Source organism: Maniola hyperantus, chromosome 13 (genome assembly GCF_902806685.2).
Source record: "Maniola hyperantus chromosome 13, iAphHyp1.2, whole genome shotgun sequence".
Taxonomy (NCBI): Eukaryota; Metazoa; Arthropoda; class Insecta; order Lepidoptera; family Nymphalidae; genus Maniola; species Maniola hyperantus.
The window spans coordinates 6,414,027-6,433,410 of record NC_048548.1 but is presented as its reverse complement, the minus strand read 5'-3'; the positions used below and the strand labels follow the sequence as shown (position 1 = coordinate 6,433,410).

Below are 19,384 nucleotides of genomic sequence, written 5' to 3'. Positions count from 1 at the left end.
AAAAATGTGATGTAATTGTAGTATTTTATAGACATATTTAAAAAAATTAAATAATTTATTGTTGATTTTGGATTTATATTTCTCTTGCACTCATAGCATATTCTGATTCACTTTCTTAAAACAAGTTAGAGAGCGATTACGCACTTATACGATCCAAGTTCGTAAAAACACGAATATAAAAATCGCGGACCGCACTCGGATATTGCTTACGCAGTAATCCGATCTCTGATCGAAATTCTAACTATTCAATGGACATCTTTGACATATCTACGTCATTTATTATGTCCGATTTGAATCTGAGGCACATCCGAGATATTTTCACGGATGTCTGAGAGAACCCGGATGACCAAAGTCGGAGCTAGTGCGTAAGCTACCATACAAATAGTTCTATGACAACTTCGGAACGTATTTTCACGGATTTGGATCGGATGCTGCACGTAAGGTGGAACAAAGCAGCATGATGCGGCTAATTCTGCTGTACACAACATCTAAATCTAATGCTAGCCTTTTCCGCAGGCAGCATTAGAAAGGGATAGTAATATATTTAGACCTGCCATTTTAGTTTAGTTGCTTAGAGATTGTGTACAATATAATTAGCTAGCCATAATATATTTTAAATCATAATGTATTTTAAAGAGGTTTCATAAAGCATTCAGAATTTAAGATGAGAAAGCATATACGTAAAACACTATTTTGTATATTAGTGTGCATTTAAAGAACCTCGTCACCAGCAATTTCTATGATTGTAATGTTGAAAATTTCTGGCGTGTGTACAGAAAAGGGCCGTTTTTAAATAAATAATGAAGCAAATTCCGAGCAAGTGAGAGGAAAATTCATTAAATAGGCTGTAAGTGTGATAAGTAAAACTCCGAAAGTACAATATTAAATTTATTAGTAAAAAATATTATACATCTTCCACAATATTGGAGAATCATAACTTAACTATTTAAATATTTGATTATTATAGATTATAGCACTTCCGTTATCTCATGTATTCATATTAATCATGCTTTCAAACGCAAACTGTCACAGCGAGAAGCGCGCGGGCGAATGGCTCTAACCGACTCCACAGGTCGAGAACATCACATGTGCGTTGCGATACCAACTTACTTCTATAATACACACAGTAAAATGCTTTGCTGAAAGGGAACAACTCTCGTTAAAAATTACTTTTCAATTAGAAATATTATTTACTATTGACGCCCTAAATTATTTTTTATTAATTTTCAAATACGATTAAAATTCTATTATATTTCGATAAATATAGCAATTTTTGGGTACATTACAATAACAAAAATAAATATCTACATTGGATTAACGAGCACTCAAAGTTGTTAATTCCAAAGTCTTGACTATAAATTGTTAAACGCTAACTAAGTACACTGACACTCTGCTCTGGTGCCACGGTGCGAACGCTTCCAAGGTAAGGTTCTCTGATTAGTGTTCGTAGTTCCGACTACGCCGTCCTAATTATTATTATGTCATACAATTGTATTATTCACGACACTTCGATTGTCATATTTGTAACACACTAAAACGGGTAACAAATTCCATTCAAATAAACACATCAAAAGCCTTTTTATTAAGCACAATGTAATGGATCCTAAACGTTGTTCTATTACACATCTGTACATTCGTTCTTTCAAAACATGGCCGATATAAAAACGATCACTGATTATAAAATATATATAATATTATGTATATCTTTTTCGCTTTGTGCGCAACACAAATCGTCGATCTGGGCCTACGACTAAGGAGAGCTAAGCTTTAGACGAGGACGCTACGATTCATATGGGTATACTATATGACTACCGTACCAGATTATATACTCGTATAGCGAATATGATGATAGTAAAATCAAACGAACTTAAAACTATCACTTAACTAACAAGTAAAATGGTAAATATTTAAAAAATGAGCATTATATACTAATAAGGGATAAATATTCGTCATACTTAAAAAAATCACATCATTTTGAAATCTATTCAGGGAATATCAGCGATATCGATATACCGGTTGACGTTGACCCCTATCGTATCCTTTATTACTAAGTATATATTAAAAAAAACCTCTAAAACAATATTCTGGCACGTATAAGCGGACGATAATAGCGTTCGTCCGTCGAATTGTCACGATTACAAATAAAATAAATTCGTCACAAACAGGAAGATATTGGGGACGCGGCAGGAATATATTTTTTGTACTGGCAAACTTGGTGTCTCACTCGCTACTAGCTAACGCGGCCACTTAACCATAATATCAAACAGCTGTAGGACATTAAGCACCATAAAACACGTCAAACATCACATAAAAATTAGACTGTCTCGGCGGCGTTCGTCTCGATTGCGGTTCGTTTTGTTAAAAATTATTGCTATATGATATAATCGTTAATCGTCATAATGTAATAATAAGTGAATATAAGGTTACCAGATTGTACGCGGGGGAGTTGGAGGATCAGGGTGGGTGTCAGGAGCGGGCGGGGCGGGCGGGGCGGGCGGCGCGCGCGTGGGGCGGGGCGCGCGGGCACTATGAGTGGTACGCGGTCACGTACGAGGCTGGGAACAGCCCGCGGCGGTGCGCTATCTCCCCCTGAAATTAAACATTTTATTGTAGCTCATTCTGTTATATACATTATACAACCTCTAAACTAAGCTAAAACTGCACGTCTAAATGTATTGCTATCCCTTTAATAATGCTCTCTGCGGAAAAGGATAGCACTAGATTTAGATCTGTCAGTTTCGAGATTGCGCACAACAGAATTAGCCATATTGGCATCGATTCTGATGTTTTTCTCTAGACTTATTGCGTCACCGTTTAAATTACGTTGCTTTGGAGATAAATTCTTTCGAATTATGTATCTTATTACACAATAATATAATTCAGCTGTAAAGCTGTGATAGCCTAGTGGTTAGGACGTCCGCCTTCTAATCGGAGGTCCACCTGTAACTTTTCGAAGTTATGTGCACTGTAAGTAATAAAATATCACTTGCTTTAACGGTGAATGAAAACATAGTCAGAAAACCTGCATGCCTGAGAGTTCTCCATAATGTAAATGTGTGTGAAGTTTGCCAATCCGCACTAGGCCAGGCAGCGTCGTTGACTATGGCCAAACCCTTTTGATACTGAGATGACACCCGTGCTCTGTAGTGAGGCGGCTATGGGTTGATCACGATGATGATGAATATAATTCTTGCTGTTGTTGTTGCTCAAAGTCGGCGACCGTAGTCGGTATTAAAGAACAAATACCTGGTTTATTATGGAGTTTATTCTTAAATACCTGCTATCATATGATAGCAGTAGGTTTATCCGTAAGAACGTAACGTCACTCACCTGCCACCAATGCTGGTCGGAGCGGTCGGTGACGGTGATGACGTCACCGCGCCTGAACTCCAGCTCGCCGGCCTCTTGAGGCGTGAAGTCGTACAGCGCTTGCACCAACATCTGGAAAAAGTAACACGTATAGGAAATTAATTTCGACATTATCAACATGGTTGTAAAATGCATAATTATAACAAAGGGGTTGGATAGATGATCATGTCAGTCGCAGAACCGACGGCCGATGGGGCTGACGTGTTCTGGAGTGGAGACCGCGTACCGGTAAGCGCAGTGTAGGACGACCTCCAGCCCACTGGATCGCTGACCTGAAGGTGGTGGGGAGCGGGTGGATGAGGAAGGCGGAGGACCGTGTTTGGTTCCGCGCTCTTGGAAAGGCCTATGTCCAGCAGTGGACGCATACAGGCTGATGCATTAGATTAAGAGATTCAGATTAAGATTTAAGAGCTATAGGTACCTAAATATCAAAGTTATGGAAATAAATAAAATTAAAATTAAATAAATTGTCCTCAAAATATATGTCTGCAAACTGGATTACAAGTGTGGTGATCTAGAAAAGTAGATGCTTCATTGATGTTACCAAGAATCGTTATAAATAGACTATACTTGACTTAAGAATTTGTATTCGATAGTCGTATAAGACTGCGTATATTTGCTTAGTAACCAGAGATTATAGGAACACAGTCAGAGTGCATACTGACGAAGTTATTTTCGCTTCTTTATCATGGTCTCACGATATTCACACAACCGTGCGGTTAATAATAATATATTTAACCTGTATATTGGACCCGACGGGAAATTGGTCGGGAGGAACTTCACCCCAATTTAACCGCAATTGACTTCAAACCAATTTATTACAGTATGATGTGAGTTAATTTGAAGGAATAATAATAATCGGAACGATAATGAAAAAAGCTTTTACTTTTTACATATTCTAAGTTATTGACTCATATAATACGATCACAGTTAGGCCACGTAATCGCGTTGCAGTCTACAAATATTAATCGCGAGTTAAAATAAATAATGAATCAACAGACTCATTTATAGAAATCAAGAAATTTATGTGACTAAAACAAGTTTTTAATGAATTCGCGATATGTATATTAATCGGTAGAAATTGGTAGAAAAGGAATTTGATTTTTTTCATTAGAAATAATTAAATTCTCTACAGTTTTAGTTTCTATTTATGTTTGTTCAGCGGTATTCCTGATTTTATCAATAAAACTATTATTTCGTATCTTGTTAAGTCCAATTATATAATTAGTAAGGAGAAAGTTAAAATAATTGTAGGTTACAAATTTTATTTTGTGCAAACGAACGGCATGTCAATCGGCAGATGTTAGTGCGTAGGGTTTAGCCACGTTTATCTACCTAATCTTATTTTAATCTGCTTCAGTGACGTAATTTTAATGTAAATATTAAATAACTAGCTTATGCTCGCGACTTCGTCCGCGTGGACTACACAAATTTCAAACCCCTATTTCAACCCCTTAGGGGTTGAATTTTCAAAAATCCTTACTTAGCGAATGCCTACGTCATAATAGCTATCTGCATGCCAAATTTCAGCCCAATCCTTCCAGTAGTTTGAGCTGTGCGTTGATAGATCAGTCAGTCAGTCACCTTTTCCTTTTATATATTTAAGATAAATATTATAGAAAATTATACTGAATTCCTATACTAATATGACCTGTAGTACGCGACAGCTCGAGATCGGGGTATGAGGCGGGGGACGCCCCGCACACCCGGGCTCACCCGCACCAGGGTAGCGCGGGGGCCGTGGGGTGCGTCCCCACCCCGATTGCAATCTCGACCTGTCGCGTACTATACCTATATTTATTCATTGATCTATAACATAGTATTTATAAACATACCGAGACCGGGAGGAAAAACAATAAATAATGTAACAACGAGAAGTGATTAAAAATACAAAATTCTCATTATAAATATAACGGATGTAATTAAGTATGGTAGAGGCGTTTGAGATTAGACTAACTGAATAGACGGGGCTCAGATAATGAACCAACTGCTGTGATCAAATGTAATTAACTCGTGTCAGCTGAGATCGCAATTTAACCCGACGGAGGTCACAGTCAGACTAGTATTATTAATAACTAGCGGATGCCCGCGACTGCGTCCGCGTGGATTTAGGTTTTTAAAAAATCCCGCGAGAACACTGATTTTCCGGGATAAAAAGTAGCCTATGTCACTCTCCAGGTCTTAAACTATACCCATGCAAAAAATCACGTCGATCCGTTGTAACTTTAAAGTAAGCTTTAAACTTATTAAAGTCAGCTTTAAAGTTTTAATACTTAGGATAGGTAATAATAGATAGGAAGATGTATTTCATCGTATAGTTCTGTAACTCTGAGCTTGTTAGGAAATATCTGCCAAAATAATGTGGCCTATAGAGTTGTAGGATCACAACGTATGAAGCATAGATGAATTATTATTGGTCTCTCTAATGAAGTATGAACTATGAAGGCCGTCCATATACATTTTGATAGATTTACCTTAACGCTAATGTCACGTTTGTTAATTTGATAACCTACACTAGGGTCCATTATATTATATGTCCGCCACTTCGTCCACGTCACAGATAATATATTAAACAAGTACAGATTGCTAACGTCATACATTCATTTAAATCTTGCGTAAAACTCCTTTAAGTCGCCGGTACCTTGTAGTTCAACTCCTTATAGTGTGATGGCGTTATTGTGCAAGCTAAAATGTGAGTTATCGAATTTATTTAGTGCCATCTATCGAACAGCTGATGAAACTAAATTTTATTTAGAGCCAACTCAAATTTTAATTTTTTTTTGACGCACGTCGTTGACGTCTTCACTTCAATTCACAAACGAAATAGGGAAAAGAAATAAAAGCACTCAGAAAATTGTAACACACACCGTCAAATTCAACCGTCACCAATCCAAAGGCAAAATAATAATTTTATTTTCAAGTGACAAGTCATTTTGTTACACACACCATCTACTGGAATTTTGTAATACTACTTCAGCTATCCAAAGCAAAAGATAGAACTTGTTATGGATATCGTAAAGTTCAATGAGTCAATAATTAAAATTAAGAATGTGCTTTTTCCGATGGTGATGTTGTTAAAATTTTGTATTTTGTTACTAAATATAAATAAATTTGATGAACCAGACAAGTAAAATATGATATTTCGTCAAATCCATAAAAAATATATTTCATACGAACCAAGTGACGCCATCTAGTAATAGTCTTGAACTAGTTAAAATTTTAAATAGAGAGTGAGCGATCTGTACTTGTTTAATATATTATCTCTGTCCACGTGGACTACACCAAATTTCAAATTCCTGTTTTACCTCTTAAGCCTAAGGGATTGAATTTTCAAAAATCTTTTTTTTTTTTTTTTTTTTTTTTTTAATAGATATAGCGAGCAAGCGAGCAGGCGGGTCACCTGATGTTAAGTGATTACCGCCGCCCATGAACATTTGCAGCACCAGAGGAGCCGCCGATGCGTTGCCGGCCTTTTAGGAATTTGTTGGTCCGCCCCTTGAATAACCCCATGTTATAATCTAGAGGGAACACCGCCGATGGGAGTTGGTTCCACAGTTTGCACGTGCGTGGAAAGAAGGATCTGGCGCAGCGGACGGTCGAAGTGCACCAGACACCCAGATGGTGAGGGATGCTTAGCGGATGTCTAGATGTCATAATAGCTTATCTGCATGTCTTTCAGCCCAATCCGTCCAGTAGTTTGAGCTGTGCGTTGATAGATCAGTCAGTCAGTCAACTTTTCCTTTTATATACATATAGCATATTTTAATGTAGATAACGAGTACATACCACGATTAATTTGATGTTGTCGATATTTCAACCCAATTGCACGGGTCGTGGTCACGACGGGACCACGTCCCGGGACCGGACGGGACGTTAAAATCATAAGTATATATAGATTTATTTATTTAGATGCAATAATTGCAATTTATAATGTGAAATGTCAGACTTGGTGATAATTAAGTAGGTAGCAATAGACTTAAAACAATCATGAGAAAAGCTCTCAATAAAAGTGAAAGCAACCGCGAAGCAGAAAAGAAAGAAGTATTATTTTGGGAATCGAGTTTTTTTAATGTTGTTTTGAAACTTGTAGAGCACCCGTAACGTTATAATTTATTCGTTATAATGCCATTTGAAAACAAAACCTATGGTTGACAAAAGGGGATATGTAAAATGGTAAAAATGTAGGTAAGATTGTACCTATTAAAACTGTTTATAGTAGGTATGTTTCTCAATTTCAATCCATAGGTCAATCGAATGGATTCAGAAATTCTCTTTTTTTAGAATGGTTAAAAATGAATTTGATAAAACAATCAACAGAATGCCTAAGAATATCTGTGGGTGAACAGTGCGCACAAAAAAAGGGATCCAATCTGAAGTCGCAACATGGTGATTTCCGCAGGACGATGGGTTAATACTTGAGTAATAAAGTTCGGCTGAGATCTGTTTTTATAAAATGCACAGTCATACCTTGTGTTCAGATTAGACTACTTGTTTTGCGCGCAATATAACATTATTATAAGTACTAAGTATTTAGAGAAGAGATGTATCAGTACTTGACTCACCTCTTCTGGCACCACATCTCTGAGTTTGACGTCCTGGAGGCGGCTAACGGAGGCCGTGCGGTGGTAGTCGACGAGTTCGTTTAGCGAGTTGAATTTAACCACCCACAAGAAGAATTTGCTTGACGCGTCCCGGAGCACCTTGAAGTGCTGTACGCCATCAGGACATCTGGAGACAATAAATAAATACGTCATGAAAATCCGGACAAGTGCAAGTTTAACTTACGTGGGGGTACGTGGTTCTGTACGATTTGTAGGTGTAATAACATATGAGTCTGTAGTACTAAATAAATAGTAACTTCAACACTAACTTTTCAGAGTTATGTGCGTTTAACAAAATTAAATATCACTTTTTTAACGGTGAAGGCAAACATCGTGAGGCCAATCCAAACGTGGTCAGTGTGGTAGCAATTTGGACAAGCCCTTCTTATTCTGAGAGGAGACCCGTGTTCAGTAGTGAGCCGGCGATGGATTAATCATGAATTCATGATGCCACATAAAGGCCCAAGACTAAAATATCCTTTTATACATATAAGACCTTCCGGATTTTGGCATTTCGTCCATACAGCCATAGTAAGTATGAATAAAGTTCAAAGTCAAATCCTGAAGTATATAATCATCTGCATTAATCACGTCTTTTAATAGGTTCTAGGTCGAAGTTATTATCTACTGATTGTGCAGTATCTGAGGTACATACTTTAAGCAACAACCACAACCGCAATATGACGAGTTGGTATAATATGAAAACGTGTTCTTTTTTTAGAATCACAATTATTTTTTACGCACATTTTATTGATAAACAATCCGATTAATATTGGTATAGGTAGACCAGAATCTCATGAAATGAAATTCCAATTTTAGCAACACTGTACTCCGCGAACACCCTATGTACATAGTACTCTGTGGTGAATATGAATATTGAGCACAATATTCACCACAGTGCACTGTGTACACAGCATACTCACAGAGTACAGCGCTGCTGACTCCGGAATCCCACTTCAATATTTTTCGTGAGATTCTGGTACTAATACCTATATGGGTTAGTCGAAAGTTACTGTATTTAAAATTATACAAAAGTGAAAACATTCAATCCCAATGTGTAATCCATACTAATATTACAAATGCGAAAGTGTGTGTGTCTGTCTGTCTGTCCGTCTATCTGTCTGTCTGCTATCCTTTCACGGCCTATCCGTTCAACCGATTTTGACGAAATTTGGTACAGGTATAGCTTGCATTCCGGGGACGGACATAGGCTACTTTTTATCCCGGAAAATCAAAGAGTTCCCACGAGATTTTTAAGAAACCTAAATCCACGCGGACGAAGTCGCGGGCACCATCTAGTACCAAATATATATATCCAGCAAATAAAAGAGTAAACGCAAGCAGTCGCAACCATCATGTTTTTAACTGAAGACATTTCATTGGTATGTGCTGACCGTAGACCAAGAATAGATTATCCAGCGTGATTTGTTTAGGCGCAGAAATAACGCTGGAACGCCGCTTAAGATGTCTAGTAAACTACACGTACATCGTACGAGTTATCGAAACATTAATGTGTACAATATTTACAATTTTAGGTACATTTTTTGGAATTCTACGCTCATTTATCAGCTGTTGTTGGGTCTTGACTTTTATATTAGATTTAGTAACATGACACAGCAGGTCTCTTGTCTGTGTGAGTGAATCTTATTAAAAACACTATTCTTAGCGTTCCGTACCTCAAAAGGAATAAAGAAACCCTTATAGGATCACTTCATTGTCTGTCTGTCGAGAAACTTATAGGGTACTTCCCGTTGACCTAGAATCATGAAATTTCGCAGGTAGGTATTATAGCACAACTAAAGAAAAAATCCAAAAGCTGTGAATTTGTTGTCACATCACAAAAAAAATTAAAATGTGTTCATGAACAAATAATTAGTATTTTCAAAGTAAGATTACTATACCAATAGGGGTATCTTACGAAAGGGCTTTAACCTGTAGATTCTAAAATAGATTTTTATTTATTTTTATGCATAATAGTTTTTTATCGTGCAAAATGTTGAATATATACGACGAACCCTCGTTGCGCGAGTCTGACTCGCACTTGGTCGGTTTTTTGGAATCTCAAGTACTAGAGAACGTTTAAAGCATTTTCCCAAAAAAATTCAGCGAGTGAACCGCGATTGTAAGTTATCATTCAAAATGATTAACGATTTAATTAAGATAAAACCTCAATCATCGCCCTAGCGACCCGCCCCAGCTTCGCATGGGTGCAATGTAGATACTAATGTGGTGTCATTGAGGTGTTATTGCCTCGGAAACTTAAATGAGAGGATTTTTTTTCGATCTAATTCAAATTATTTCAGGATTAAACTATAGCTATAAACCTTCGTCATGAATCACTCTATCTGTTGGTGAAAACCGCATTAAAATCCGTTGCGTTGTTTAAAAGATCTACGCGTTCATACATACAGACAGCAGGAAGCGACTTTATTTTATACTATGTAGATATACGGATTACGTACTAACTTTAACCGTGACATAAATGGTTACTCAAAATCTTAAAAATATCATTTGAATATTTTAATAATAAATGATAAGTGTAGATCGACGCGTAACAAAAGTAATTTATATAAAGGTATCCTTAATTTGGCCATTAGAACCACACCCACCTTTTAGGCACTAATTATGTTGAAAGTTTGTTGTTCCATTGTCAGTGTCTGCTGGCCTATGTACTTTTTAATATTTTAGGCCTCTACATAAATCTATACTGGTAAAGCGAAATTACGTATGAATCACCGATAGACGAAAACTGGTTTCAGCTCTCACGTAGTCTGATTCACGTAGCGCGATACAGAACGGGTTGACGTTGTACTGAGAAAATTGTATGAAGAAAATACTGCTCTTAAAAATGCAAACCTCGATGATTCACTACGCGAATATGCTAAGCTACCTGAAGCTTATATTTATTATTATTTAATAAAGCTTATATTTTGCCGAATGACTTATATAGTAACTTTGGAGCTTTATGATGAGAATCCTTTGAAAAGATTCGTAGTCTGTCAGTTTTAGTGACGACATTATTTTGTTGATATAGTACTTCATAGTGAGAAACCTTGATGTCCCCAGCATTTTAAGTTTTCTGGGGGACGGAAAGTAGTTTATTTTTTCAAAAAATATGCTTGAATAATTTAAAATTTATAGTATTTAATATTCATATTAGTTTAAGCAGATTTATACAAGTCGCCGATTATAGGGAGCCGCTGGATGCAGGCAGTGCCATACGGTGGCGCGTGGAAGGCCCTACAACTACGAGAGACCTGCCCAGCAGTAGACGACTATATCGATTGACGACGACGGCGATACAAAAACCATTTGTCAATTATTGTGAAATCTTTGAATTTATGATATACAAAAAATGAAAAAACGACAGTTAATTACTGTTAACGCAGTCTACACAGAAGTCAGGCGAAAAGATGAATTATTATGGAGTAGCTTATGCCCGCGACTTCGTCCGCGTGGTCTACACAAATTTCAAACCCCTATTTCACCCCCTTAGTTAGCAATCCTTTCTTAGCGGATGCCTACGTCATAATAGCCTATCTGCATGCCAAATTTCAGCTCGATCCATCCAGTAGTTTGAGCTGTGCGTTGATAGATCAGTCAGTCAGTCAGTCAGTCACCTTTTCCTTTTATATATTTAGATTACGGATATATCTTCAAAGAGTACCTATTAGAAGATAAAATTTCAGACGCGGGCAATTGATATAGTTCAGCTGTTTATTTTTCCTGTTCAAGTAGGTAAAAATGCAGCGACAGCTGTTTTACGCCAGAAATCGATTTTAGCAACTTTTATAATAAATGCTACCTACCTATAATATTGACTTCTGGTACGCGAGCTAATTATATTTTTTCTGCCATTAACTCCCAATCTAATACAGCAACAAATTTATGTGAGTCATACATCGAAGCCTAGATGTCAACATTTTATCTGCTAATTTAACGGCCAATAGAATTATCTGCGACGCGTCGCACTGCCGGGAGAAGAAAAAGGTTGATCACCCTTTCTGAATCATTGCAATTTACATTCATCGCCCAAACGTCAGAACTAATTTTCCTATCTTTGATACTCAGTGCGACGACGGAAAATGTCTATTCTCTTATTCTTTTCCCTGCTAAAAGATGTTTGTGACTTATGACTTGACTGTTTATCGATTCATCGAATTTCTTATAGGTGATTGCCAAACTAATTGTTACATTTTGATAAAAAAGCTTTTGTCGCGATCTTTTTCCGTATGTTGTGGGCTCTATGTGACGTCACGACAATTATCCAATAAGGCGAATTTGAACTAGTGGGAATGAGCGAATATGACACACGATGTGTCACAAAAAATCCATACTAATCCATACTAATATTATAAATAATGTGAAAGTGTGTCTGTCTGCTAGCTTTTCACGGCCCAACAGTTAAACCGATTTTGATGAAATTTGGTACAGAGTTAGCATACATCTCAGGGAAGGACATAGGCTTACTTTTTATCCCGGGTAATCAACAAGTTCTCACGGGATTTTTAAAGTCTAAATCCACGCGTACGAAGTCGCGGGCATCAGCTAGTAGGTATAATATAAATGGGTTTCGTTTCGAAAGTCTTCTAAAACTTTTACATTACTGCAGTTGGATATTGACAAACATTTGCTAAGAAACTTATCGTAAATGTGCACCTACTTTCATAATTTTTGAGAGAATCAAATAAGATACAATACACTAGCTGATGCCCGCGACTTCGTCCGCGTGGAATTAGGTTTTGAAAAATCCCATGGGAACTCTTTCATTTTCCGGGATAAAAAGTAGCCTGTGTCACTCTCCAGGTCTTTATCTATGGGTATGGACTCATGCAAAAAATCACGTCAATCCGTTGCACCGTTGCGACGTGATTGTGGACAAACAAACACACTTTCGCATTTATAATAAGGGTATTATGAAGTTGAAGCACAATAATTAATGCTCATTAAAGTAAAAACGTGGGAATAGGGTTAGCTAGGTACATTGTATGGCTTTAGTCTACCAATGTAAGTGAAGGTCTACTAAAAAGAAAAGGCAATGAAAAGAGCCGTTGTATATGCCTACATTTCTTCTCTTATTTCATATCGACATTATCATCATCATCATTATCAACCCATCACTGGCTCACTACCGAGCACAGGTGTCCTCTCAGAATGAGAAGGGTTTGGCCGTAGTCCACCATATTGGCAAAGTGCGGATTGGCAGGCGCACCCATGAAAACATTATGGAAAACTCTGAGGCATGCAGGTTTTCCTTACGATTTTTTCCTTCACCATTAAAGCAAGTAATATTTAATTACTGAAAACGCACATAACCTCGAAAAGTCAAAGGTGCATGTCCAGGATTGAACCCCGAACTCTCTGAATACGAGGTCAATGTCTTAACCACAAGGCTATCACTGCTCTTATTCTCAAAATTACCAATGAATATTATTAATTTAATTAGTTCTATCAGACGAGTCGCAGGGTGCCGCTGGATCCAGGCGGCGCAAGACTGTGGCGTGTGGAAGTCCCTACAAGAGACTTATGTCCAGCAGTGGACGTCTATTGGTTGATGATGATGATGGTGATGATGAATTAGTTCTATATGTCTGATGAGGGAGAAGCCTTTGCCCAGGTTTGGATATTAACATTGGAAGGATGTGGGAGCTGGGGTGAGTCAGAGCAAACCAGTAATGGTGCCAGTCAACTAAACAGAGCAGAGCCGAGACTAGTTTTAATCAGATTATTGCTAGATGGCATGCTCATCATATGCCATCATAGCATGTAATGATTTGCTGAACATATTTCCCCTCCTTCAATGAGCAGGCAGCCTTATACAGTGACTGTGTTGCGACAATGTTGTGTGCAGTAAGTCACCAGGTGTGGTAACCTAGGACCAGTCTTGGCTGTTATTGTATAATGTATATTGTATAGTGCATATTGTACATATAGTGCAAATTGTATAGTGTATATTGTATTATAGACTCATAGACTGATCGATCTAAAGTGGTCAGGGCGGACCAAAGCTGTTGGACCATTTTTGATCATCTGTTAAAGCTATTGGGTATTATAAAGATACCATATTTTTGGAAATCATGTCACGAAAATATATCTACTTATACTTGAGTTGTTGTTCGACAGATAAAAAGCTGACTTGGCCAGAGCAGCTCATAGCTATTAGAACAACCAACTTGATCTGTAGTGTTGATGATATTTAGGGGCCATATTCATAATTTCTATTACTTTCTACTACTTTTGAATTTAACAATAACATTGACGTAGAATCATGAAATTTGGTAGGTAGGTAGGTCTTATAGCAGACATTCGGGAAAAAATCTGAAAACTGTGAATTTGTGGTTACATCACACAAAAATAATTAGTATTTTTAATTTTCAAAGTAAAATAACTATATCAAGTGGGGTATTATATAAAAGGTCTTCACTTGTGCATTCTAAAACAGATTTTTATTCATGTATAAACAGGCATCATAGTTCTTGAATTATCGTGCAAAATGTCGAAAAAATTCGGAAGTCGGAACCCTCATTGTATGACTCTGACTCGCACTTGGCCAGTTTTTAGGGTTCCATACCTCAAAAGGAAAAACGGAACCTTGTAATTTTCAAGTGACAATAATTGACAGTGACAGATAGAGGTCTTTAGCTATCCTATTCTTAATTTGAACCCACAAATCTATACCTCACATCTAAGTAATTTTGATGAGGTTTTTACGTTTTACTCAAGGTTATCAGCTTTACATGTGCTATGTTACAAAAATCTTAATAAAATAAGCTTACTTGACTGATAATGAGAAGTCCCCAGGGCTTGATTCACTGATCCTTATAAGGAATCCACCTTCAGGTTTATTTGCTAACAATTTTTCTGCATCTGCCCTTGTGATTCTGCCATAATACCAACTGTAAGAGAACACACACTGTTAACATGAATTTCAGGTAAAAAACTCATAAAATTCAATGAACATTTTTTAAAACTTAAAACCAATAGCAGAAACGTTTTAGAAATATTGTCAAAATGTTCGTTTCTAGTTAAAAGTAAATATTAGTCTGAAGTTATCCCGTTTTATGTGTTTACAGTGAATTAAAACAAAGTTAACTTTGTAAAGTATCTGTCAAAGTTTATTTCACAAAATAGTTAATTGGCTCAACATTATGAGTTTTCTGAAGACATTGTACTCACCTATGACTTTTCATTTGAATGTAATTACTAGGAATAAGTCCTTCTTTTCCGTCTAGTTCAGCTCTGTACCAATTCATATCGTCCTCCATGTTAAGTATCTGGAAAAATAATAATTTTAGAAGGAACCTGTCATTTTTAAGGATGGCCGTGTTTCGAATAGATACTGGTGAGCTGATAACTTACTTTGAGTACTTGGTTCTTCTTAAAACTGAGTTCATCATCAGCAGTTGCATTGAAGTCGTGTTTTGCTATAGCCTCCATGTTCAAATTAGGCACTTCACTCTAATGTCACTGATTACCGAAATAACTCACAAAGTATACAATTTTATAACATCACTTGAGGTCAGGGCAATAAAGTAATCATAATGCATGTATTTACCGACATTAAATTAAAGTTTTATTTCTTAAAAACGCAATGCGAAACAATTTTATCCGATCTTGGGCTACTCATCAGTCATTCACACATTTTTTTATTATGAATGTTGCTAGATGTAAAAAATATAATTTGTAGTTAATAATGAGGGTCACTACGGACGGATGGGACATGGCATGCAACAGGTAACTTTAAAATCAATCTTTGTGATTTTTTTTCAGTTCAGTGGAAAATAATGGTGTTAGATGATTAAAAATTAATCACTATAAAATTCCAAAATTCCTTTAAAATAAGTTAAGTTAATGCGTTCTTTGTTAACTTTTTATTAGTTAACTATATGGGTTTTATGTTTTATATTTTTAGGGTTCCGTACCTCAAAAGGAAAAACGGAACCCTTATAGGATCACTTTGTTGTCTGTCTGTCTGTCTGTCTGTCTGTCAAGAAACCTACTGGGTATTTCCCGTTGACCTAGAATCATGAAATTTGGCAGGTAGGTGGGTCTTATAGCTGGCTTTAGGGGAAAAATCTGAAAACCGTGAATTTGTGGTCAAATCACAAAAAAAAATTGTGGTCATGAACTAATAATTAGTATTTTCAATTATCAAAGTAAGATAACTATATCAAGTGGGGTATCATATGAAAGGGCTTCACCTGTGGATTCTAAAACAGATTTATATTTATTTTTATGGATCATAGTTTTTGATATATCGTGCAAAATGTCGAAAAAATACGACTGTACTACGGAACCCTCGGTGCGCGAGCCTGACTCGCACTTGGCCGGATTTTTCTTAAAACTAAGATGCAGCCGATTGATTTTTAAATAATTATTTGTGCCATGATTTTGACTCATACATAATACATAAAACACAATATTTGACAGGTTTCTACAGTTACCCACGACCACTGTACCTATGTACCGATTTTTAGATTATAATTTTACCGGTAAATTCTATCTGTATTCGGAAAGGTTTTTCGAAAACCTACCTACCATAGTACCTATTTGTCGAATGAGGAGGTCAAAGTGTCAAAAACTGCCGCGCCGTCATGGCCGTCTACGTCTTACTTATAAGTTATATCTGACATTTGTTTGACAGTTCTTTTCAAAGTCGAATTGTCTCCCAGTGGCATTATACGCGTAAGTTTTAATTTAAAATCATCAATTATTATCTTAATCCTAAGTGTTTATTGAAGTTTTAAAGTGAATACTGTGCGACAATTAAATATGCGAACACAAATGTAGGGTATTTTTCGTAATTTTGTATATCTAATATGTGTTTCTTACACATGGGACATGACATAGGCCTCACAATAAAATAACACTGCCCGTTTATTCCAGGTTTAGTCGTAACTCTAATAAACGCAACGATGTCGGGAGGATTAGACGTGTTGACCCTCAACGAGGAAGATGTAACTAAGATGCTAGCCGCTACAACCCATCTTGGGTCGGAAAATGTGCATTTCCAGGTTAGTTTGCAGGTTTACTCATTCTAAATTTACTTTAATATGCTTACTATAAATGATGAGAAGAGAATCCGTTCCATTATATGTTCTGATAACCTGAAGATCAATTCTCCCAACTGAAAAATCCCATTTTATACTTTTAAACTCAAAGTATATCCAAGTGACTGGTTTTGAGTTATTTTTTGATATGTTATCAGATGGAAACCTACGTGTACAAGCGTCGTGCTGATGGTACGCACGTGATCAACTTGCGCCGTACTTGGGAGAAGCTGGTGTTAGCCGCCCGCGCTGTGGTCGCCATTGAGAACCCTGCAGATGTTTTCGTCATCTCATCTCGTCCATTCGGACAGCGTGCAGTACTAAAGTTCGCAGCACATACTGGTGCCACGCCTATTGCTGGACGTTTTACGCCCGGTGCTTTCACTAATCAGGTACATTATGGAGTCAATTTCAATTCATATACAGTTGTATGTAGTGTAAAGTACTCCATACGCAGTCCTGCATGCATTACTGTGCACTTTCACTGTCTGGAATGTTTCAATGTCTATCATGTTCGGTGTTCGCCCCACGGCTTTGTCCATATGGAACTGTACAATATCTTTCTTGGAGAGCTCATACAGACTAGCAGATGGCCAATTTTCAGGTCGCTGTGCCCACAACCTTTTTTGAGCACTGGATCCGCGCCTGCATCAATGCATACCAATCGTTTACGTTTAAGTCCCACAGAAATACATAAGTAATGTTAATTTTTAACTCAATGATGATAAATTTAACTAAGGAACCACTGACTGCATTTAATGCAGAAATGATTACAACACATTCTGATTACAAACAACTTTATTTATCTTTTCTTACTTATTCTATCTTTATTACAATAAGTTTGTATCTATATTCTAGATTCAAGCTGCATTCAGGGAGCCTCGCCTCTTGATTGTGCTGGATCCTGCACAAGACCACCAGCCGATCACTGAAGCGTCCTATGTCAACATTCCAGTCATCGCATTCTGCAACACTGATTCACCACTCCGATTTGTTGACATTGCCATTCCTTGCAACACCAAGGTAAGGATTGGTAGGCTCAATTGTTTATTTTGCTACCTCAATTCCACACAGTAACAATCTAGAAACAGGTTCTTATGTGAAAACTAGCTTATACTCGCGACTTCGTCCACATGGATAAACTTCAAACTAGTGATGTTAACCGATTACAAATTTGAGAACCGGTTTTTACCGATTACTTTGTGTAAACAACCGGTTATTTTAGGTATTTTTAGGTTTTTCTAACTTTTTTAAGAGCCGATTTCATCAACGTAAAATAAGTCTTATCCAAGCGTAAATTTGAAATTTTGCCAGGTACAATACAAAAACTGTCATTACGCCCAATTTATTCCTCACTTAAACGTACTCTGCGTTGGTGAATAGGCACTAAAAGAAATAACAAAACATTTAACATTTTTAAGTTTCCTTTATTAAAATCAAAATAACTTCAAAACTAATAAAGTATACAAAATACAAATAATTTCTACGTACCTAAATCAAAATTACGACATATGCAATTAGTTATTTAATTGCATAAGTCGTAATTTTGATTAAGAAAACAGATGTGATCGACAGCACCCGCTTGCAATCTGCTTCTTCTGGATGAGAAAGGATGCATCTCGATTTGGAGAACATCCTTTCTGAAGGCACAGACGTTGCGGGCTCCGATAAATACTTTAGCGCCAAAACGTTCAATGGTGCTAAATATTTATTGAGACTCCAAAAAGTGCCAGCACTTTCAGCTGCTTTTGCAAATTCAGATTCAACATGCTGGACCTCTGTCTCCAAATACATCCGCAGTATGTTAACTGCAGACGCAGTTGGATGGGTGGTTGTTTTCCTTGTTTTTAAAAAGTCTAAAAGTCCTGGTTTTTTATGTTCTTCAATTATTGTCTCCACTGAGGCATGTTCTGAAGTCGTTGCACTGGTTTGCGAATCCTTTATTAATTTTGATACATGAATGATGAAACACTAGTGAGTCCAAAAGTAATCGGTTTTAGGAAACAAAAACCGGTGTTTATCGGTTTTTACAAAAACCGGTATTTTTAGGTTTTTATAAAACCGGTTCACATCACTGCTTCAAACCCCTATTTCATCCCCTTAGGGGTTGAATTTTAAATAATACTTTTTTAGTGGATGTCTACGTCATAATAGCTATCTGCATGTCAAATGCCAGCCCAATCCATCCAGTAGTTTGAGCTGTGCGTTAGTAGAACAGTCAGTCACTCACCTTTTCCTTTTATATATTTAGATTAGAAAATTAACTAGTGACACTTTTACCACTGTATTTAAGAACATTGTTTTTATTATTGTGAAATGAAACATGTATTATTAGTATGGTTCCAGGCACATCTTAGGTTAGGT

The 19,384-nt window shown here is 36.9% G+C and overlaps 2 protein-coding genes across 4 annotated transcripts in view; one reads left to right on the top strand and one right to left on the bottom strand.

Moving 5' to 3' along the window:
• Window positions 1-875: 875 nt before the first annotated feature.
• Window positions 876-15,636, bottom strand: drk (growth factor receptor-bound protein 2 drk). The gene is made up of 6 exons (XM_034974597.2): window positions 15,330-15,636; window positions 15,147-15,244; window positions 14,747-14,866; window positions 7,932-8,097; window positions 3,331-3,441; window positions 876-2,589 (listed from the first exon to the last, which is right to left on the bottom strand). Exons 1-6 carry the CDS (start codon window positions 15,405-15,407, stop codon window positions 2,527-2,529), a joined length of 636 nt encoding a protein of 211 aa, XP_034830488.1. The 5' UTR covers window positions 15,408-15,636; the 3' UTR covers window positions 876-2,526.
• An 877-nt stretch (window positions 15,637-16,513) lies between these two features.
• The window catches only part of sta (stubarista 40S ribosomal protein SA), a 53,685-nt gene continuing 50,814 nt past the window's right edge, over window positions 16,514-19,384 (top strand). For 2 of the 3 annotated variants that reach the window (XM_069502705.1, XM_034974536.2), the window contains exons 1-4: window positions 16,514-16,655; window positions 16,857-16,984; window positions 17,179-17,412; window positions 17,879-18,043. In XM_069502705.1, the coding sequence (XP_069358806.1) occupies window positions 16,886-16,984; window positions 17,179-17,412; window positions 17,879-18,043 (498 nt within the window). In that variant the 5' untranslated portion in view covers window positions 16,514-16,655; window positions 16,857-16,885. Of the gene's footprint in view, window positions 16,656-16,737; window positions 16,757-16,856; window positions 16,985-17,178; window positions 17,413-17,878; window positions 18,044-19,384 lie in introns of those variants that run through there. The other variant, XM_069502706.1, reaches the window with a different exon arrangement.

Coding starts and splice junctions, on each gene's coding strand:
- drk (XM_034974597.2), bottom strand. CDS start 15,407: ATGGAGGCTATAGCAAAACACGACTTCAATGCAACTGCTGATGATGAA. Junction 8,098..14,746: donor GACTTCTCATTATCAGTCAA/GTAAGCTTATTT, acceptor TATTGTCTCCAG/ATGTCCTGATGGCGTACAGC. Junction 3,442..7,931: donor GAGATGTGGTGCCAGAAGAG/GTGAGTCAAGTA, acceptor TACTTTTTCCAG/ATGTTGGTGCAAGCGCTGTA.